General features: G+C 32.5%; 1 protein-coding gene across 5 annotated transcripts in view; it reads right to left on the bottom strand.

The window, feature by feature from the left end:
- The window catches only part of LOC106460198 (2-acylglycerol O-acyltransferase 2-like), a 48,301-nt gene that overhangs the window by 8,795 nt on the left and 20,177 nt on the right, over positions 1-19,329 (bottom strand). For 4 of the 5 annotated variants that reach the window (XM_022386858.1, XM_022386862.1, XM_013919883.2 and 1 more), the window contains exons 5-6: positions 14,616-19,059; positions 73-83 (exon numbers count right to left, since the gene is read on the bottom strand). In XM_022386858.1, coding sequence (XP_022242566.1) covers positions 18,908-19,059 — 152 coding nt within the window. In that variant the 3' untranslated portion in view covers positions 73-83; positions 14,616-18,907. Of the gene's footprint in view, positions 1-72; positions 84-14,615; positions 19,060-19,329 lie in introns of those variants that run through there. The other variant, XM_022386860.1, reaches the window with a different exon arrangement.

The raw sequence follows: 19,329 nt of genomic DNA, 5'->3' as shown, positions 1-19,329 counted from the left end.
TGTTGAAGACATGAAGCTACGGCATGGTCTATTGTTTCTCAAAAACAGGACTCCGTGTAAATGTTTTAGCAGCAAAAACAGGACTCCGTGTAAATGTTTTAGCAGCTTGAAACTTCTTCTCTTCTTTTTTTCTTCTTCTCTCTCTCTCTTCATCACTTAGTCACTCATTTTATTCTTGTTGTTGTTGTTGTTTGCTTGTTTTAAGATATTTGTTCAAAGGTACTCAAGCGCCATCTCTCCCTAAAGAGAAGACAGCTAGACAACATCACTCACCGCCAACTCTTGTCTGACCGATTTGATCGTCACCCATGTAACGAACCAATCGACTTCAAGTTAGGTTTCTTTGTTTGGTATGGATTTCGCACAAAGCTACACGAGGGTTATCTGCGCTAATTTAGCAGTGTAAGACTAGAGGGAAGTAGTCATCACCACCCACCGCCAACACTTGGGCTACTCTTTTACCAACGAATAGTGGGATTGACCGTCACATTATAACGCCCCCACGGCTGAAAGAGTGAGCATGTAGATTGCGAGTCGAGCGCCCTAACCGCCAGGCCATGCTTGGCCTAATTATGAGCTGTTCACACTCTTACCGGAGGCTTATTCGGGAGACAAGTTATGGGCTTCGGTAAGAGGGCCGAAAAGTCACATTATAACGCCTCCACGGCTGAAAGGACGAGCATGTTTGGTGTGATGGGGATTCGAACCCGCGACCCGCAGATTACGAGTCGAGCGCCCTAACCACCTGGCCATGCTGGGCCTTTTCAATGTGGATCTACACAGTGTATCTCAAATGGGAAGTTGTATTTTTTTATGGAAGAAACAACGTTTCGGGTTAACTTCTCAATCCTAAGACAAATAAGAAACACATTCCAGAGCTCTAAAGGGAGTCGATTATCTTCTTATGGGAATCCAATAACTGAATACTGAAGGTTTGGATATTCTCTTAATTAGTATAAACGTGGGTTGACATCCTGATTTTTTTTAATAACCACACAGACACGAACATTAACTGCTATTACTCGACGATTTTATTGTGTTTCTACGCTCACCGCCTCAGCACTGTCTGGCGTGAGAAATCGCTCGCCTTTCACACGAATCAGGGACAGTGTAGGAGCTCCACTGCAAAGCTATTCATTCAGTTACTTTTGACAAGAGTTAATCCCGTAATCTGGTATAGATCTACCAACAGTAATTTATTGCTAAAACCTCGGGATTACAAACGGAACACCAGTTTCAATAAAATCTAGAAGACTGTCAATGAGGGCGCCACTGCGTGAAGGTCTACAGGTCAAGTTCCAAGTGTTACTGTTCCTAACTGAAGCCTGGTGAGCAGCACACCAGTTTCCAACGTTTTAATTACTTGTAAATGAAGAGTCTGTTGAATGAGTACACAAAGCACATGCATTTTTCACTTTCTCCAATACTAAATTATCCATGAAACAGAGAGAACAACCAGAGCTTTGGAAGGATTTGAAAGCCATGGGGAGAAGAAGAGAAATACCACTATGTTTAACATTTTGAATGGCTTGTAATTTATTTTCCTTCTTTCTCCTTCACTGAATAGTTCACTTTATTCTTTTTGTTATATTGCTTAGAATTTGTTAGTTCACTTTTAGATTTCAGGATCTATTAGAAATCAAGAGAAAAACAGGACTCCGTGTAAATGTTTTAGCAGCTACTGAGAGTATATATATTAAACTTTATGGAATTGGAATTTTCAACTTGGATGGCACCTTGTTTGTATGTAGGCTAAACGGCCTAGTCAGAGACTCCTATAGGATCCAAGTATAGCCATCCTTAATTTTCAAATACTGTCTGGAGGGAGGGCAGCCATCATAATATATTTGTTAATTACTTTTAAACCATATAACGGGATTGACTGGCGTCATATTATAACGAGCCCACAGTCGAAAATACACAGCAGGTTCAGCAGCATCGCGTCACGAACCACAGACCCCCTTGACTAACATTTCGACAAGCTAACCGCTAGGCCACGCGTGGTTCATTAAACTTTATGGGTTAATTGAACTAATTTACACTGTGCTTATTCGCTTCGATGACTATTTCAATCATAAACCAACAAGCTTCTCGAAGTAGGATCATAAGACAATGTATGACAGACGACACGCGCTCAATAATTTCTTTTCTTATGGTTTTTCTTTTTCTGCGAAAACAAAATATGTTATGAAATCCTTCACTATTAAAAGTTGATAAGGCAGAAGTGATGACAAAAACATATTGACATAAATAAATAAACAGACAGAAACTATTAAATGGTATGATTACTTCTTCTCCATTCACTTACCAAATACACGAATCATTAAACAGCAAATTACTTTTAAAAGACTGACGACCCAAAAGGCAGGAATAAAAAAAATTATGACCGACTGCTCTCACTAAAAACGCTCGTTAGAAAACGTGGTAATGACGGTTGTGGTAGTGCGCGTGCCAGGGAGACGAAGGAACAGCAATGTATATAGCTTTTGCAATCATTAAACGACGTTAATCCTCATGATGGTTCTATTGTGTCGTTATGAAGAGGAAGATCAAAGCTCTCTGTTGCAGTCTTTGTGAGGAATTTTGATTTATTGGTTTCATGGATGGTTCAATGAGCAGATAGTCACAGTTTTTGAAACACTTAGCTTGTGTGAGGTTGAAGTTTCTATATGATTTGTTGTTGAAACATCCACTAAAGAAGAAGGTTAAGCATGAAACCAGTAAATTATATGCATCAACGAAATGCGGTGAATTTAAGCCTATGACTTTAAGGTCGCGAAAACGTTTTTACAAAATAGTAGCAAATTTCAAATTAATAATAGCCTAAAACTGAGAATGTTCTTTGTTTGTTTGTTTTGAGTAATTATACGCAAAGAGTTTTCTGCTCCTAGTTGCCCCTAATTTTATACTCACAGACTTGACAGAAGGTAAGCTAGTCAACAGTTCCCACCACCAACTCTTGTTTGACTGAATGGTGTGATTAGACAGTCACTCTTATAGCGCACATAGTGCCCAAAAGTGCGGAATGCATTTTTATATAGAAATAGGACGTGAGTCATGAACCATAGAATTCAAGTCCGAGCATGTTAACCATTAGGCTATGCCTGGTCTCATAATCAAAGAGAACACAACTGATAAAAGCTCAGCTAAAATGAAAAGTACAAAGTATGTCTTCAGATGGATATTTGTGTGAAAAAAGTTTCAAATATGTAAAAGTGAATGTCACTACCACTGAATGTACTGACACCCCCTTGTTATCGGAACCTAAACAAAACAATTTTGATATACCTTTTCTTCGTTCATTTTCAATCACATAATAATATTTATTTATTTTTTTTTTATGAATAAAAATGTTTTGGTAGAAACTTTGTTTTGTTTATTACAAAGCTATTAAAATTATCTGTCGCTGTCATAAATTTGAACTGCCGACCAAAGGGAAGGTAACTGTCCGACAGCAGATGGTCAACACCACCCACCATCAACTCTTGGTTTACTATTTACCAAAGAAGAGTGGATTTACCGTCACATTATAACGCCCCCACGGATGAAAAGGCGAGCATGTTCAATAATGAGATTAGAACCCACGCATCACAGATTACGAGATGAGCGACCTAACCACCTGGTCTGTTAGGTAGGAGATAGCAACAATCCAAGGAATCTCGTTACTCCATGTACATACGCCAGTCATCAGAAGACAAGAAAATTTGTAGTCTTGTAAGAATTTTGCTTTACATACATGTGAATATATATATGTTACGAAAGTACAGCAAATTTTTGAGTTTATTTTATCACGTTTCATGCTTTTACAATGTTATAATAGGATTTTTCATAATTATTACCTGTGTCAAATTTGTTGCGATCATTCCATAACTTGTTCTTTCTGTCATTAGCAAACTCTTTATCTTAGTGTATTATCTTAACGGCATCATAAATTCACAAAGAACGTTCGAGATAAATCTAAAGGCAATCGTCAAAACTAGTTACTGTCTAATTATTTTAATGTCCTTTTGGTAGAATAATCCAATAACTTGTTCATCTTTATTAAGTCCATTTCTCAATCGTCCTGGACTAACTTATCATCCAACCCTATTTATAAAGTAATTTTCATGTCCTGCATTGTTTGACCCATTGAAACCCCACCTTATACCCTAAAGATTTCCCCAAACCACACCCATCATTCCACCTTTAGCTACCTCTTCGTGTATTCGTTTTACTGCTCAGAGCGTAGGTTGTGTCAAACAAGTGATGTAATGATGTAACATGACTTCCGCGATCTCGCAATAGGTAGATGTAACTGTGCTCAGATATTGTTTAGCTAAAATTGTCTGCACGTTTAGCGTTTGTACGCGTGTGGATTGTGAAATTTTCCCTCAGTCATGTAGCAAACTATTCAAAATATAGCTTCAAGATACATTAAACTTTTTTGTTGATGTTGTTGTTTTCTTTTACAACCGTCTGCTATTTATGTTTTTCTGGGCCCAGTTTTACGAAATATTCTTGAGTTCTTATCTAAGTTAATACTTGAGATGAAATTTAAGAATTTCGTAAGATATTTCCTAAGTTCTTTCATAAAGCTATCTTAGGAATGTCTTGGCTGAGAACGACTTAAGAAGTATTTTAATAACACAATATCGGGGATAACTGGATCTTTTAAATCAAATCGGATTGTCAGTTATGTTAAATAGAATTTCTACAAAATGTCCTAATGTTTTATTAATCACACATTTTTTAGTCTCGTAAATGTAACGTATCCCTCTTTTTATTTATTTAAATAATGATTTTTTCTTTAATTAAGAAAAAAGTAACAATCTAAAACACTAAGTCATGGAATACTTTTTCAAGCCGCGAGATTTTTCAGTGTTGTTTATCATAGGTCACTTTTCCATTGTAAAATGTTTTACTTATAAAATGTTTCAATATATCGATGTAACTTAATAATTTAGGTGGCAGCCATATTTAATTCTATCTTGAGGCACTTATTTACCTATTATCAAGTTAAGCTTGTTTGAAGCTAAGCACAAAGCAACACAATGAGTTATCTTGTCTTCTGCCCACCACGGGTCTCGAAACCCGGATTTTAGCATAAGAAGTTTACAGACATTCCGCTGTGCTACTGGGGAGCATGCAGTTAAACGAGAACTTAAGAAAGTTTTTAAAATGTGAAACCTTTCGTGTAATAACTTCTTCCTAATATGCGTTCGTAAAACAGGCTCTTATTTTTTTAAAGAAGTGATACCATTATACAAAAATTTATTTATTTATATATATTTTTAAGCACGTTTTACGTTTACATACGACAAAGCAATAGAATCAATACAAAATGGTGCCCATCGGTTTTAGTAATAAAATTTAAAATATAATACATATTCGTTAAATTTCTTGAATGAAATTGAAATATTAATCAAGTATATCTCGATTTTTTTCTAATTTCTTAAAAACACCAAAAATTAAAAAATTATTTAACCAATCTTGTCAAAAAAAACTTTCCAAATTTAGACATGTTTTCTTTATATGCGATGAATATTTTGTTCAAAAATGAATTTTTTACTCATTACGACAATTTCAAATAGTAATTTACTGTTGTTTAGTAATTAAAGAAATGTTTAATGATATATATAACACCTAATGCTCAATAGGTGATTTTTTTGTATTTCAACTGATACCTAATAATTATACGTGCGATAAGTTGGGCTCAGTGTGGTTTATGGCTAACCTTTCAGCCTACAGAGCAAGAGTCCGTGGTTCGAGAAATAATGAAAATCCGCCATAATGTCAGCTGTGAGAGTGTCATAAAAGCCATAATAAACCCTAGTTATTTTATTATAAGAGCCAGAAAAATCCTTGCGTTGGATGGTGCCACTTAGGGACGGCCATATCTGCATCCTAAGAGTCTGTGATCCGGACATTTAGTCTGGATGCGGATAAGTTACCGTTCGGGTTGAAAATTCCAGTTTTTTATTTGGTTTGATGTCTATTCGATTAAATTAATTCATCATGGGAACGTTTATTTCAAAGTGACGTGTTAGTTCAAGCCAATCAGTTTTCATTTATCTTGTATAATTGAAACTTACATTCAGGCTTTTCACTATTCTGTTCGTATACAAAGAACTTGAGAAATATTATGACATCGTGATACGTATTCTCTGCAAGCAAGTTACTACTGTTCACTAAGTGTTTACTTACAGTAACATACTTGTTTTTCTAAAGTGTGTTAAGTGTGCTGCACCAATCGTCTCTGAAGAATAAGTATGAAAATTTACCGGTATTTGGTAATAACAAACTGTCGAAACGTTTCGATTTAATGCACTCTTTAATAAACGAGGTAAATAAAAACTAACACTATAGATCAAGGGTGAAATAATCCCTTTTTTACGAACCCTTACGCAAATTCTAGAGATTCGATGAGGTTCACACTATTTTAGCGAGATCGTTTACTTTCTGCTTACCCAACTTCAAAACAGATGTTTTTAGCTGGAACTCATATCAGACATAAACGTGACGATATTGGAGAACGTAACAACCTTTACATCTTAATTAACAATACCATTAGTGCTAGGCATGTCAGAAGCCATATCCTTTCGCTACTATATGCTGGTGCAATAGGTTCTGACTTCAATGTAATTAGTAACAACAACGCCCCGCTTCCTCACCTTATCAAATTGGCCAAAGAAATTAACCAAACAAAAATGTAGATGCATTTTAAATCCTAAACAAAGAACAATATTTCCTGAGATGGATGATTTAGTTACATCTCAGTGGTGGATCCAGCAATAATACCCACCTTGTTTCTTATAAAAATCATTGACATTTCCTTACAATTATCTTTTTTTCATTTTTGAAATTGTATAGTATTTATGGTCTAACTAAAAACGCAAGTGTAGTTTGTGAAAAAAGATTCAAACATAACCCAATTGCAATATAATAATTCAGATGTTAAAAAATTACAGATTGTAATACTTAGTTCTTGTAGAATGATAATTATACATTGAATTACCTGCCTAAATTTCTTGAGTTCATACTAATAGTGATTCAATAATATCATTTTTGGGAGGTAGTCTCTCTTTCAGTGTTACGTACTTAGTCTTATATCTGAGACAATTTGCTACAAAGAATTCAGACCCTAGTTTTGCAAGACTTTAATTCTGGATATTATTGCATTTGAGGATTTTCTATTTCTTATGGTAGTTTTAGTTTTATCTATCCACCATAGTTTGAAGTATGTTTTTCATGAGTTGTTTTATATGATTTTCTATTAGTCCACCCTCAATTGAGGTTCTTCTTGGGAAAGTATAAATCATGGGTGATTTCTAAAGGAAATCTGGCTAATCTCAATTTTGATTTTTTATGAGTGAATTGAAAAATAAATATTTTGTTTCTGTAACAAATTTGTTACAAATGAATTGAATTAATGACATTTACAAATGTGTTTGTCTTGAATAATGTAAATTGCAATACTGTTAGAGATTATATGCCTAATCTACTGATCTGCAACACACATTTTGTGTGAAATAATTTTATACTATGTTTATTTGTTCTTTCTTATCAAATTGACATTAATAATAATGTAAATTAAGTAATGCAAATAGCTATAAAATACTTGGTTTTTCTTTTAAGTAAATAGAATTTGTTTGTATACTGAGCACACTACAGTAACTCATCTGTCAGTATGTCACTTGAGACTGATATTGAACTGTTAGCCATATTTGATTTGTACACATGCAAGTGATAAATACACAGTATTTTTGTGTATACTCGAAACACAACTGTAGCTCATCTCTAAGTATGTCACTTGACATTGATATTGAACTGTTAGCCATATTTCAGTTAAACACATACAAATGATAAATACACAGTATTTTTGTGTATACCCAACACTACTGCAGGTCATCTGTCAGTATGTCATTTGAGACTGATATTGAACTGTTAGCCATATTTGAGTTAAACTCTGACAAGTGATAAATACTCAGTATTTTTGTGTATACTCGGCACACTTCTGTAGCTCATCTCTCAGTATGACACAAGACTGGCATTGAAGTGTTAGCCATATTTGATTTAAACTCTGACAAGTGATAAATACACATAAGAGAATATTTCATAACTATAGTAAGATTGATATAGGTTATTTTATTGAATATATGTTTAGCTTTTTGTGCCTAGTCAAAGTCCACATTCTAGTGAAGAGTATATATAACTCACATCATCATTTTCTTGAATAAAAGTTGTGCAGAATTGATGGCTTTATGGCTGATATGAGCCATAATTTATATGACATAGAGATAGTAAAAAAGTTTTCATTTTTAAGAGTTTGCAAAGATTCTGTTAAGCCTATTAAGTTACATTCAGTGATTTAAAAAAAAAAGGTTCAGATGTGTATTGTTACTGATGTAAATACAGAGTTCATGCTCTACTGCATATAAGGATTTTAAAAAGTATTTTGTTACTGTGGCAATATTTTAAAGTGAAAACTATTTTCCATGAATCGTGTTTTTAACTGATTACTGTCTTTTTATGAAACAAATTATAGTAGTTCATGTTATTTTGTCATAGTTTTTAACTGTTATATGTCATGAATCATGGTTAAACTGTGTACATTTGTATACCTTGTTTTATGCTGAGCTCAATTTTCAGGTTTCTGAATACTGTGTGCCAGGAACATAATTTTCAGTTCGCTATGTTAATCACGTTTATACTGTCACAAGAACTGTTTATTTTTTGGGTTTCATTTCTGTGAAAAACTTGTTTGTAAAGTAATTTTTTTGCTGTGCAGATGCAGTGTCAGTTTTTTTATATAAAGTTTATGTAGGGATTCCTATAAGGAAGAATTGAGCATTTTTATATTTTCGTATGACAGTGTGATTTAAATTGTTATTATGACCGTTGTTGATACATTAAAAGCGTGTATCAAAATTTTATAGTCAAAACTAAGTTCCTTACTTGTATGAAGTTTATTAAATATCAAAGATCCAATATTTTCTGTATGCACAAATAAATTAAATAAAACAAACGTTGCATGTTTTTTTTATTTAAAGAAGAAGTATATTAAAATTTTATTATTAATTACAGCGGACTAGTTTGGTAACACAGTTAATATCATTAGGGCTAATGTCTGATGATGGTAGCTAGCCCTGATAATGGTAACTGTGTTACCAAACTAGTCCGCTTTAACTAATAATAAAGATCTTACCTTTCATTGTGTCAACAAGCGTCTGTTTTTGTGTTTTTTACTCTTAATATACTAGCAAATGTGTCTGAAAAGAAATTAAGCATAACTTTATATTTAAATGTGTCGGAAACCTCTTGGATTCCAGGACCTGTTTGTGTCAACACCTCAGTAACTTCATCGCGTGTTTGTAGAATTAAATAGAAAAGTGTTCGATTAATAAACAAAGACCGAAATAGTTCACAGTAGGCAGAATTGTTACACAGTGTACAGATGTCACAGGAAGTCGAATTTAAAAAAAAAAAACTTCAGTAATTTTGATTTATTGTGTAGTTGATTAATAAGTACAAAAGGGTATTTTTTAAATTATAATATGTGTGAAAATGTAGTACAGTTAATTGTGTGTTAATATGCGAAATTTTCAGACTTTTAATAAAGAGTACTTGATTAAAGTTTACATGATATTCATTTCCTTAACGTTTGCTGGGGATGTTATACATTAATTGTTAGCTATAGCAGTTTTCAATAGGTAAAAATAACCGATCTAACAAGGGGTTAAGCAGGAAACGTGTTGCAGATTTTAGAATTTCGAGATGACCTACTTAAAAAGAGAACAAACTGTACAACAAAAAGTTTCACAATAAATTAATGCTGGGCCAACGTGTATAAGTGTTCACGATTTTCTAAAACTTTTGAATATACGATAAACGTTCACCTTTCTAATTCAAACGAGAAAGAACATCTTGTTTCGTATACCACAATGTTAACATTTGGTTCTACGACTTGATGATAAGGTCATTCAACATGATGACATAGATTCTACGTGTCCTACTATTGTAATAACAACACGACATTTGCATCTGTTAGAAGTATAACGTAGTCACAGACGTACATTTGGAAGCTTACTGTTAATTTTTACTTAAATACATGTCCGAAACTATCGTTCGAGAAGTCGGTGGAGGAGCTAGATATACGACAAATTATCCAACTCTTAATAAAAACATGAAACATATATTAATACGTATATTTTATGAAATAACACTTAATACTAATGTTAAGATTCGTCATAAAATGACCGTGAATGTCTTACAAAACAACGATTGACTTTGGACTGAAACATTACAATTCAAATGTCGAGCACAGCGGTATGTCTGCGGACTTACAACGCTAGAAACCGGGTTTCGATACCCGTGGTGGGCAGAGAACAGATAGCCCATTGTGTAGCTTTGTGCTTAAATCTAAACAAACATCGAATGTCGAAACAAAGCTAAAGTTCGGATCCAGATTTTTTTATGTGTTCATCTTAAATAAATATTTTAATTTAAATACTAAATATCGGTAGTAAACTCTTGAAGTAGTTTGTTTTAATATTTTAACTAGTGAAAACAAATCTAATCTCGCAAAAGATATTCCACTGTATTCCTGTAGCATTGTTATTTTTATTTTCATCTAAACAACCACTTGTAATTGATATTCAATTATGTAGTTGATAATTCGGCAAAGTATTGTTACACATGATCGTTTCACATACTGATACACTAAACAACAATCTATGGAAACACCCTGCTTCTAACAGTTTATTGTTTGGCTGTTCTTGATAACATCTGACCTTGGACTTTAATACACTTGTGAGGATAAGGAAGAAAACTACTTGAGCTTACAATGTTCTTGAAAAATGAAGGTGCTTCAGAAATTAGTTTCCACCAAAATTGTAGTTTATCGTATTGAAAAACAGCCATATCAATAGATAAAAACGTGTGATAATTTTCGGTTGGTTAAAATTCCCTGCAAAAAGATAAAGGTACATGCTTTTCTTTTTAACATTTATCAAATGTGTTCCTAATCCCGAAATATTTTTAGAACTTAATAAAAGTTACACAATGTTCTGATCTTACGACCTTGGTAAATCTCTTCAATGGATATTTATTACTCTGTTAGTATTACTTTATAATTTTGTTTTTTACACATTATTGCAGGATTACTGGAAATGTTTACTGTTTTCCAAGAAATATGTTAAAAATGTTGGTTTGAATTTGCAGAGATGCCAGGAAATTATATAATTTTGTGGATAGTGGAATATAAGATAATCGTATTGAATAATAAGAAATAACGTTTGCTATATTACGTACGTAACCAAATAACCTAATTATGAAAAAACTTAAAAGGATCATTCGTAGCCAGTGGAAGCGAAGAGAGGGTGCCTGGAAAATTGTCTGTCATTCCATAATTTACTTTACGATCTATAGTTGCCAACAGTACATTATCTGTCTGTCTTCTAAAAAATAAAAAAACGCAGCAACAAAATGATGTAACACAATACCATGGCACAAGTTGAATATTTATATTGTTTACAAGTCTTGAGTTTTTATATTACCTAAAGTACATGATATTTTCGATTTGATTCTACTAACATGTTAATTAATAAGAAAGTTTAGATTTAAAGTTTGACTTTAGCCCTAGAATTACCTTCCACAAGATTGAAAAATCAAACGCCTTTTTTTTTTTTACTATACGTGCTATTTATATAGCAGATTGCTTGTGGATCCATGACTTTGTTGGTTACAAAATCCCTAGTAACGAAAACCAGTACCCTGGTGGTTCAATGGCAAATTTACGGACTTCCAACGCAAAATTCGGGATTCGATACCCCGCGGTAGATGGAATACAGATAGCCCATTGTGTAACTTTCTACTAATAAAACAAAAACGAGTCACAAAAATTACCTCAATACTGCCATTTTACTGATTATTGCTTTCGTTTCTGATGTATCCTTGTCAGTTCTTTACTCTTGAGTTTTGTGACAGGCAAAAATATAGAATTACTCTTTCTGATGCTACGTGTGGACCTCGTCATTTTGACCACAAAACAAATACAAGTTTGCAACAGATTTCGCCGTTGAATTGAATCTCCTACAAAAGTTGAGTTTGGAAACGTCAAATCAGTTTCATAATTTCCCCAAAAGGGGGCCGAGGACCACCTGTTTTAACCACTATGCTATGCCATAAATGACGAGAAAAATTATGCACTCTGTAGGCTACAACACAGCATGACATATGAATTTTATAGCAAGAAATAAAAATAATTGTTATCCTTAATTTTGGTTTTATTTACTCTTGAAACAGAACATATGGTTTTATGTGTATATACATATATATAGGCGATTTACTTTATTAGAATACAGAATATAAACAAAAAACTTGTATACTACTGGCAAATTTAAACCATTTCTAAACTTTTTCGAAACTTAACGGCTTAGTTTCATGCCCACTTCTAAATTTCAAAGTAAAAAATATGATATAACGTTAGATCATTAAGGAATTTCTGATACTCATAATAACGTTAATTCAAAACTTTTAGTAAAATACAAATTTGATTTTTTACGTAAAGTTAAATTGATCAACTTTTAGTGTCTTGTTTCGTTAGTGATAATAATTTATTAGCATAACTTAAGAATTATATTCTTGAGCTTTAACTTTTTACGCTTTTGAGGAGACTGAAAGCATTTTTCACTTTTTTAATACATCACGAATTTCGTCACTAGTGGGATTTCTTCGAACTAGTTTAGTGAATTATTTTAAAGACAATTCGAATTTTTTTTCGAACTATTATAATTATAAAAAATTCCAGAATATGTCTAATTGTTTTTATTAACTTCGTTCTTTCTTTTCAACAAACATGTACGCTGTTTTACAAATTTCTCATGATTTAACAATGATACTTATTTTACTTTGTTTACTTTCTTTAAGTGTTACGAGATTACTAAAAATTGCAAATTTGCCATAAGTACGCAGACTATCGACTTCTTTAATTTCACTGTTAGACACTGATCTGAAAAGTATATGATTTGATAAATATATATATTAATAAATAAACAAAAAAGAAAATGTGGCACTTTCTACGAAGAACTACAAATATGTATATATAAGTAACTTTAAAACATTTTCTGTTGTAAGAATATTAAGTTATTCTAAAGATGAAAGTTATAGTCAAATTCAAGTCGACAGAAGTAACTTGACAAAAGCTATTATTCACGTTTACTAGATGGCGCCACTAAAGTATATTTAGCTTCATTTCCTTTTTCTGAAGGCTTGGTTATTTGTCCAAACATTTTAACAATTTGGATGTACCAAAAAACAAGAATACAATATAGAATAAAGCATAGAACACAGTCGTGAGAGTATTTGCAAGGAAAAATAGTTTTTCTTAGAATATGACCCATATGGGAATCTCAGTGAATGAATAGAGTGATACAAAATCATACTCATCTATACATTTGTGTAGCTACTGGTTCCACGATGGAAAGTGAGAAAATTATATGGTAAGCCTTATGGTTCATTTGCTAAAAACAATAGTTAGCTGACGTGTTTATTAAGTATTTTTAGTAAATCTAAATACTTTAAAGTTGGGTTATTTAATTATATGGGTAATATAATGAGCTCATAAAGTCAGAGTAACGATGCATTCGACATGCTGTACACAGGACAGTTGCATTCTCATTTACTGGTCGTTTTAATATTATAAGCGAATTTCCATGTTTATATTCATAAAAATAAAGTAATTTTATTGTTCAAGATTCACAATATTTATATTAGCATAATTTTTTAACATTTGGTTCCAGTATATTATAGATGAATAAGATTGAAATCTTCAGTTTTGAAACTGATACGTATCTGTTGCTGTTGATTTTGTTATACGGTGTAACAGAAAATTCACTGCTCAAAACAATTAAAGAATAATTGGAATATTTCGTATATTCAGCTATTACAAGGTAATACCAAAATCAATTCTCTCTCTTATTTTCAGGCAAGTCAGGCTTCTGGTGATCACTCATATGACCTTTGGCACAGCGGTATGTCTGAGGACTTACAACGCTAGAAACTGGGTTTCGATACCCCTGGTGGGCAGAGCACAGATAGCCCATTGTGTAGCTAATCATACGACCTCCAGGGTAAAATGATTGATCAATCATCTTAGGCTCGGAAATAAACAGATATTACGTGTGGTGTTATATTTTTACAGTTATTGTGATTTCACTTCAACATAGAATATGGTCGCTACAAATAACAAGGGCAGTCTGATTCCAGGGTAAGATTCTAGAAGAGCTGCTTTCAGGACATCTTTGGTTTCTAGAATCATTTGATGGAATGTGACACGTCTCCCAAGAGCAGCTCATTATTGTTCAATGGAATTGAAGTCCAGTGTGAATGAAGGCCACTTCAAAAGGAAATAAAATCCTGTTTTTGTCCGTAACGATTTCACTCTGACATATACATCGACATGCCTCATATAAACATGACATAGATTCTATGAATCCTGCTATGTAATTGAAATTTTGGCTAATAGTTTGTTTTGATAATAGTTGTGTATGTTGTAACTAAATACTGAATATATTGAATGTAACTTAGGTTAAGTTTTTGTCTATTCATTTGTTACTATTTCATACTTGTTGGTCTACTTTTTTAACACTAGCTACATCACAAGCAACACAATGACTGCTGAGAACATTGGCAAGCAGACAACACTGATCATCGTTTGTTACAGTTCCTATTAAACGTGAACTATTTTATGTGCTTCATCATACCAATTACAAATACGATTAAATGAAATTTTTTACTTGAATAGCACTTTATGCATGTGTGGAACAATCAGACAGGTCAGTTCACTCACCTCCCAAGTTTCAGATGTAGTCATCCCTAATTTTGAACTATTGACCACTGGGAAAGCAATAAGCCAGCAGCACTCACTGCCACAGTGGCTTTGTCTGGATCTTAGAACTGAACAACAGAATTGATTGCCACACACATAATGCACCCACAGTTGAAAGTGCAAAAATGTTAATTGCTATTACATCTCAAACTCTGGACCCCTTAATATACAGCCCAATATGCTAATACTAGACCTTAATCAGCCTTAAACAATTAAGTATAACCACTTTAAGATCACCAATTGTATGGAAGAATTATCCATACAAACTACCCTAAATTTTTAGATCCATAGTTCCTGTACTTGTCGTAGGAAAGTTAATGATCATTAGAAATGATGTCACTGGAAACATCCTTTTCCATTCATTACTTCCCATTTTCGTTTATAGAGGTAGAGTCATATTTTTCAGACATATTGCTCCTTATCTCCTCTGCTTGTAGTGTTATAATTTTACTGTTTTTGTCTCCATATAATATTTCTGTGGGGTATTCATAGTGTTCTAACATTAGGTCTATTGTTGTTTTCAATTTCCCACAAGAAAGACATTCTGATATTCTACTCCCTGTCTTGATGTTTCTTTTTTAATAAGTCTAACTTCTGATGATTTAAAATTGTTCATTTCTCTTTGATTTAATGGGGAAGATGTTTAACTTGTGTTTCCAAATACTTCTTCATTTTTGTTAAGATTATCCAAACTGGATATAAAGAGCTGTTTTCATACACATTCAAGCAAATGTAGTTGTATGATTTGGCTTTCACTTAAATGACAAACTTGTTAAACTTTGGTTGTGATGTTATTTTAAGTTTATTTTATTACTGATGCTCTGTGAATAGAAAGTTTCATACAGGACAGATGTAGATGTTATTTCACTGTATTTTTTAGGACAGTATGTGTTTAGCTTTTGTGTTATACACACCCTTTTCTGTACTTTGATATTTCAGTTTAAACTCTATTGAAATGCATAATGTTAGACCTTGTGATAAAACTCTGTAATATGATGTATCTGATTGTATGTTGTTGTGTTACCACCTATTACGACTTTGAATTTTTGTTGACTTAAATAGTATGGCATTAAAATGTATTACTTGCATTTTTTTTCTTTATACTTTGAATTACATGTAGTATATGATACGTCAGATAAAAAAAAAAGGTTTCCAGGTATCAGACTGCACCATGTTGTAAATTGTTGTGTGATACTCTCGTCTGGATCTCTAAGAATATTTGGTTATATCTTTCATTATTTCATTTTAAGAGCTTTTGACATGCTATGTCTTCTGATAGGTTGTTTTATTCAAATGTTGGTGTTACGTTCCTGTCTCATAAGTCATGCATGCCTGTATACACCACCCCCCCTCCTTCTAGGACAAATGTATCAATGGAAATAAGAGATATGCAGTCTACTGATGATTGGATTAAAATTTTTTAAATGACATTAGCCACAGAAGCAACCTAAAGTAAAGGAGTGGGGGAGTTATGGTTGTTATATCTTAATAGTTCCTGTATTTGTAATAAGAAAGTAAATGATGTTTTATAACTAGAAAAGATATCTTATATCTAGAGCTGTTTTCTCCTGTTCTTTGTTTCATCCTCATTTCCATGACAGTGGAGAGCTTTTCTTTCTCTCAGTGAGGTAGCCATTTTTCTGCTTTTCTTGGAAAACTGTGATCTTACTATTACAGCCCTGTATAGCTATTCTCTTTGGTCCATTACCAGCATTTTAACTCAATAAGTTTTGACTTCACTTTTCTCTATTGTGCTTCTCCCTGCCTCTGTACCAATTACCAGTGTGCATATTTTATATTGTCTTTCCCCAAGCTTTAAGTTTACTTGTCCTAATTTCAGTTTAAAACTGTAATTATTTTCAGTAAATGTAGAATTTTCTACCAGACCTCAGCTTAATGTTAACTTTAAGTAATAAAGACTTGTATTTTGTGACAGACATCTGGTTCTTGTTCCTTTACTCACTGCCTTCATCTTTATCTCACAACCATGATCTTTCAACCAATGATTATGTGGAAACTTCAAGTTAATTGTGAAGAAATATTCATAACCATGAATGCAATACTAGGCCAGTACTATTTTGAAACAGAAAAGGTCTCTTATTGCCACAAAGAGCAAGTGGGGTATTAAACAATTACTTCAGAAACCCTTCATATGTTCTTACCTAAATGAGGTTTGTTTGTTTTTTTCATTAGAAATCAACGAGAAGTTGAATGCTTGAAGCTAAAAAGTTGGTTACCCTAAAACAATATTGCAGGGGAAAAAGTATATGAACAAAACCAACATCCAGAGTCTCATCCAATGATTACTGAACTTAATCACTACTGATCTAGCTAATGGTATCTTATATAGATCAAAACTGCAGTTCTCAGCTGGTCATACTGTAAGAATTATTGTTTACAGAAAGTTAGTAATTTTATTTTTATTACAGCACCAATATACTTGCTATAAAAACTTAATCTTAATACTGTATTACATAAGTGTAGCAACAGAACTAGTCTAACCTTTTTATGTCACATTTCCTCCAATACTAAGATTTATATGTAATTATGTATAATAAATCTAAAAAAATGTAACTTAAAAGTATCAAGTAGGAAGTAAATTAAGTTATTACTAAATCTTACACAAAGTACTTATATAAAGATAACAAAAATATATTTCCTGAGGTTAGTAATTTCAACAAAATACAAAGGGGGTTTCTTAAGTTGTCATTTCATTAACAAGCTATTAACTGAAGTATTTCAGCTAAAAAATGCAGAATGGCATTCAAAATCATGTGGGAATTCTATTATCATATAATGGCATTCAAAATCATGTGGGAATTCTATTATCATATAATGGCATTCAAAATCATGTGGGAGTCCTATTATCATATAATGGCATTCAAAATCATGTGGGAGTCCTATTATCATATAATGGCATTCAAAATCATGTGGGAGTCCTATTATCATATAATGGCATTCAAAATCATGTGGGAGTCCTATTATCATATAATGGCATTCAAAATCATGTGGGAGTCCTATTATCATATAAACACTATGTACTTTCTATTGTAACTTATGCAAACTTTTACACAAATGTTGTGACATTATTGAAAATGTTTCTTCAACATTCTGAACTTAAACCACGAAAACACAAGTAGAAAATGGACTTACATTTTTCACATTTCTTTCAAGAATGCAGTCATCAGACAGTGGTGAATATTACAAACATTTCTTATCAGTGGATCAGAATATATGTTATTAATATTACTCCTTTAAACGTTCTCACAAATAGGTTAAAATAAGATCTGTTATTAATATTAGACAAAAATTACCAATTTCCATTTGCACTTGTAAACATGTATTAATGCCATATAAAAACAAATGTTGATTCTCAACCTGTACCAGGTTTGATATTTCAGTATTTCTTCTTAGTAATAACATGACACATTTAACAATTATAAAAATAAAAACTTAACCTGAAATAGATACATCAATTCAAAAAGCTAAATTCCAGAAAATGTTTCCAAGTGATTCACTCCAATTAAACAAAACAACTTATAGAATATCAACCACTACTTGTAGAATATCAACCACTACTTGTAGAATATCAACCACAGCTTGTAGAATATCAACCACAACTTGCTTATGTATAAAATGAAATCATGTTGGAAAATATATACTTAAGGTTAATGCAACTGTAACTAAGATGTTTAAGTACATAAAGTTTATTCTCCAATTAGACAACAAACAATTATGAATGTTAATACTTTTTGTATTTTTTTTTCAAATTTATCTTCGAGCCATCAAGTAATTCTGAATAATTTTCTCAATTTACTATTTGCAAAATATTAAAGTTTTACTAGAAAAAAAAAACACATTGATGCAGTTAATCTTCACAGAACTGACTTGAAAATCTAATACTTTTATCTCCACTTAACATTTTTGACATTTCACACATTAAACAAGCATGTGTGATATAAATACTGAGGGAAAGTGTTAGCTCTGCAGAGATCAACAGGATAATTTTATGGGCATAGTAAAATCCATTGGTTTAGATTATTATGAAATTTGAAGATTTAAGCCTGGCTTTCCATATTTATCCTTGTGTTCATTAAACAAATTCTGAAGTTCTTCCATGTACCTACTATGAAGGCTGTTTACTTCCTCGTCAGTTGGATTCTCATTCTTCTCAACGTCAATAGGTCTTCCAACTATGAAGAAAAAGCAAAGAAACACTTATTACCAGGCCCAAAATGAGTGGTCATCTACCATGAAATCAAAAAGAAACATACACAGCACTCTTCATTGCAGCAGTTGCTGTGCTGGATTTTAGTTTATGGTCAAATTAAATTTTGTGATATAATAGTTATGCAAATAGAATTCCAATCATAAACTTATTTACTGCATAGTTTTTTGTAATAACTGACCTTAATTATCAAATACATGGAAATAAAACATCTCATGCATCAACAATGTAACTT

This window comes from Limulus polyphemus, unplaced genomic scaffold, assembly GCF_000517525.1.
Source record: "Limulus polyphemus unplaced genomic scaffold, Limulus_polyphemus-2.1.2 Scaffold727, whole genome shotgun sequence".
NCBI lineage: Eukaryota > Metazoa > Arthropoda > Merostomata > Xiphosura > Limulidae > Limulus > Limulus polyphemus.
The sequence above is the reverse complement of the archived record's forward strand: the minus strand, read 5'-3'. Positions and strand labels throughout refer to the sequence as shown.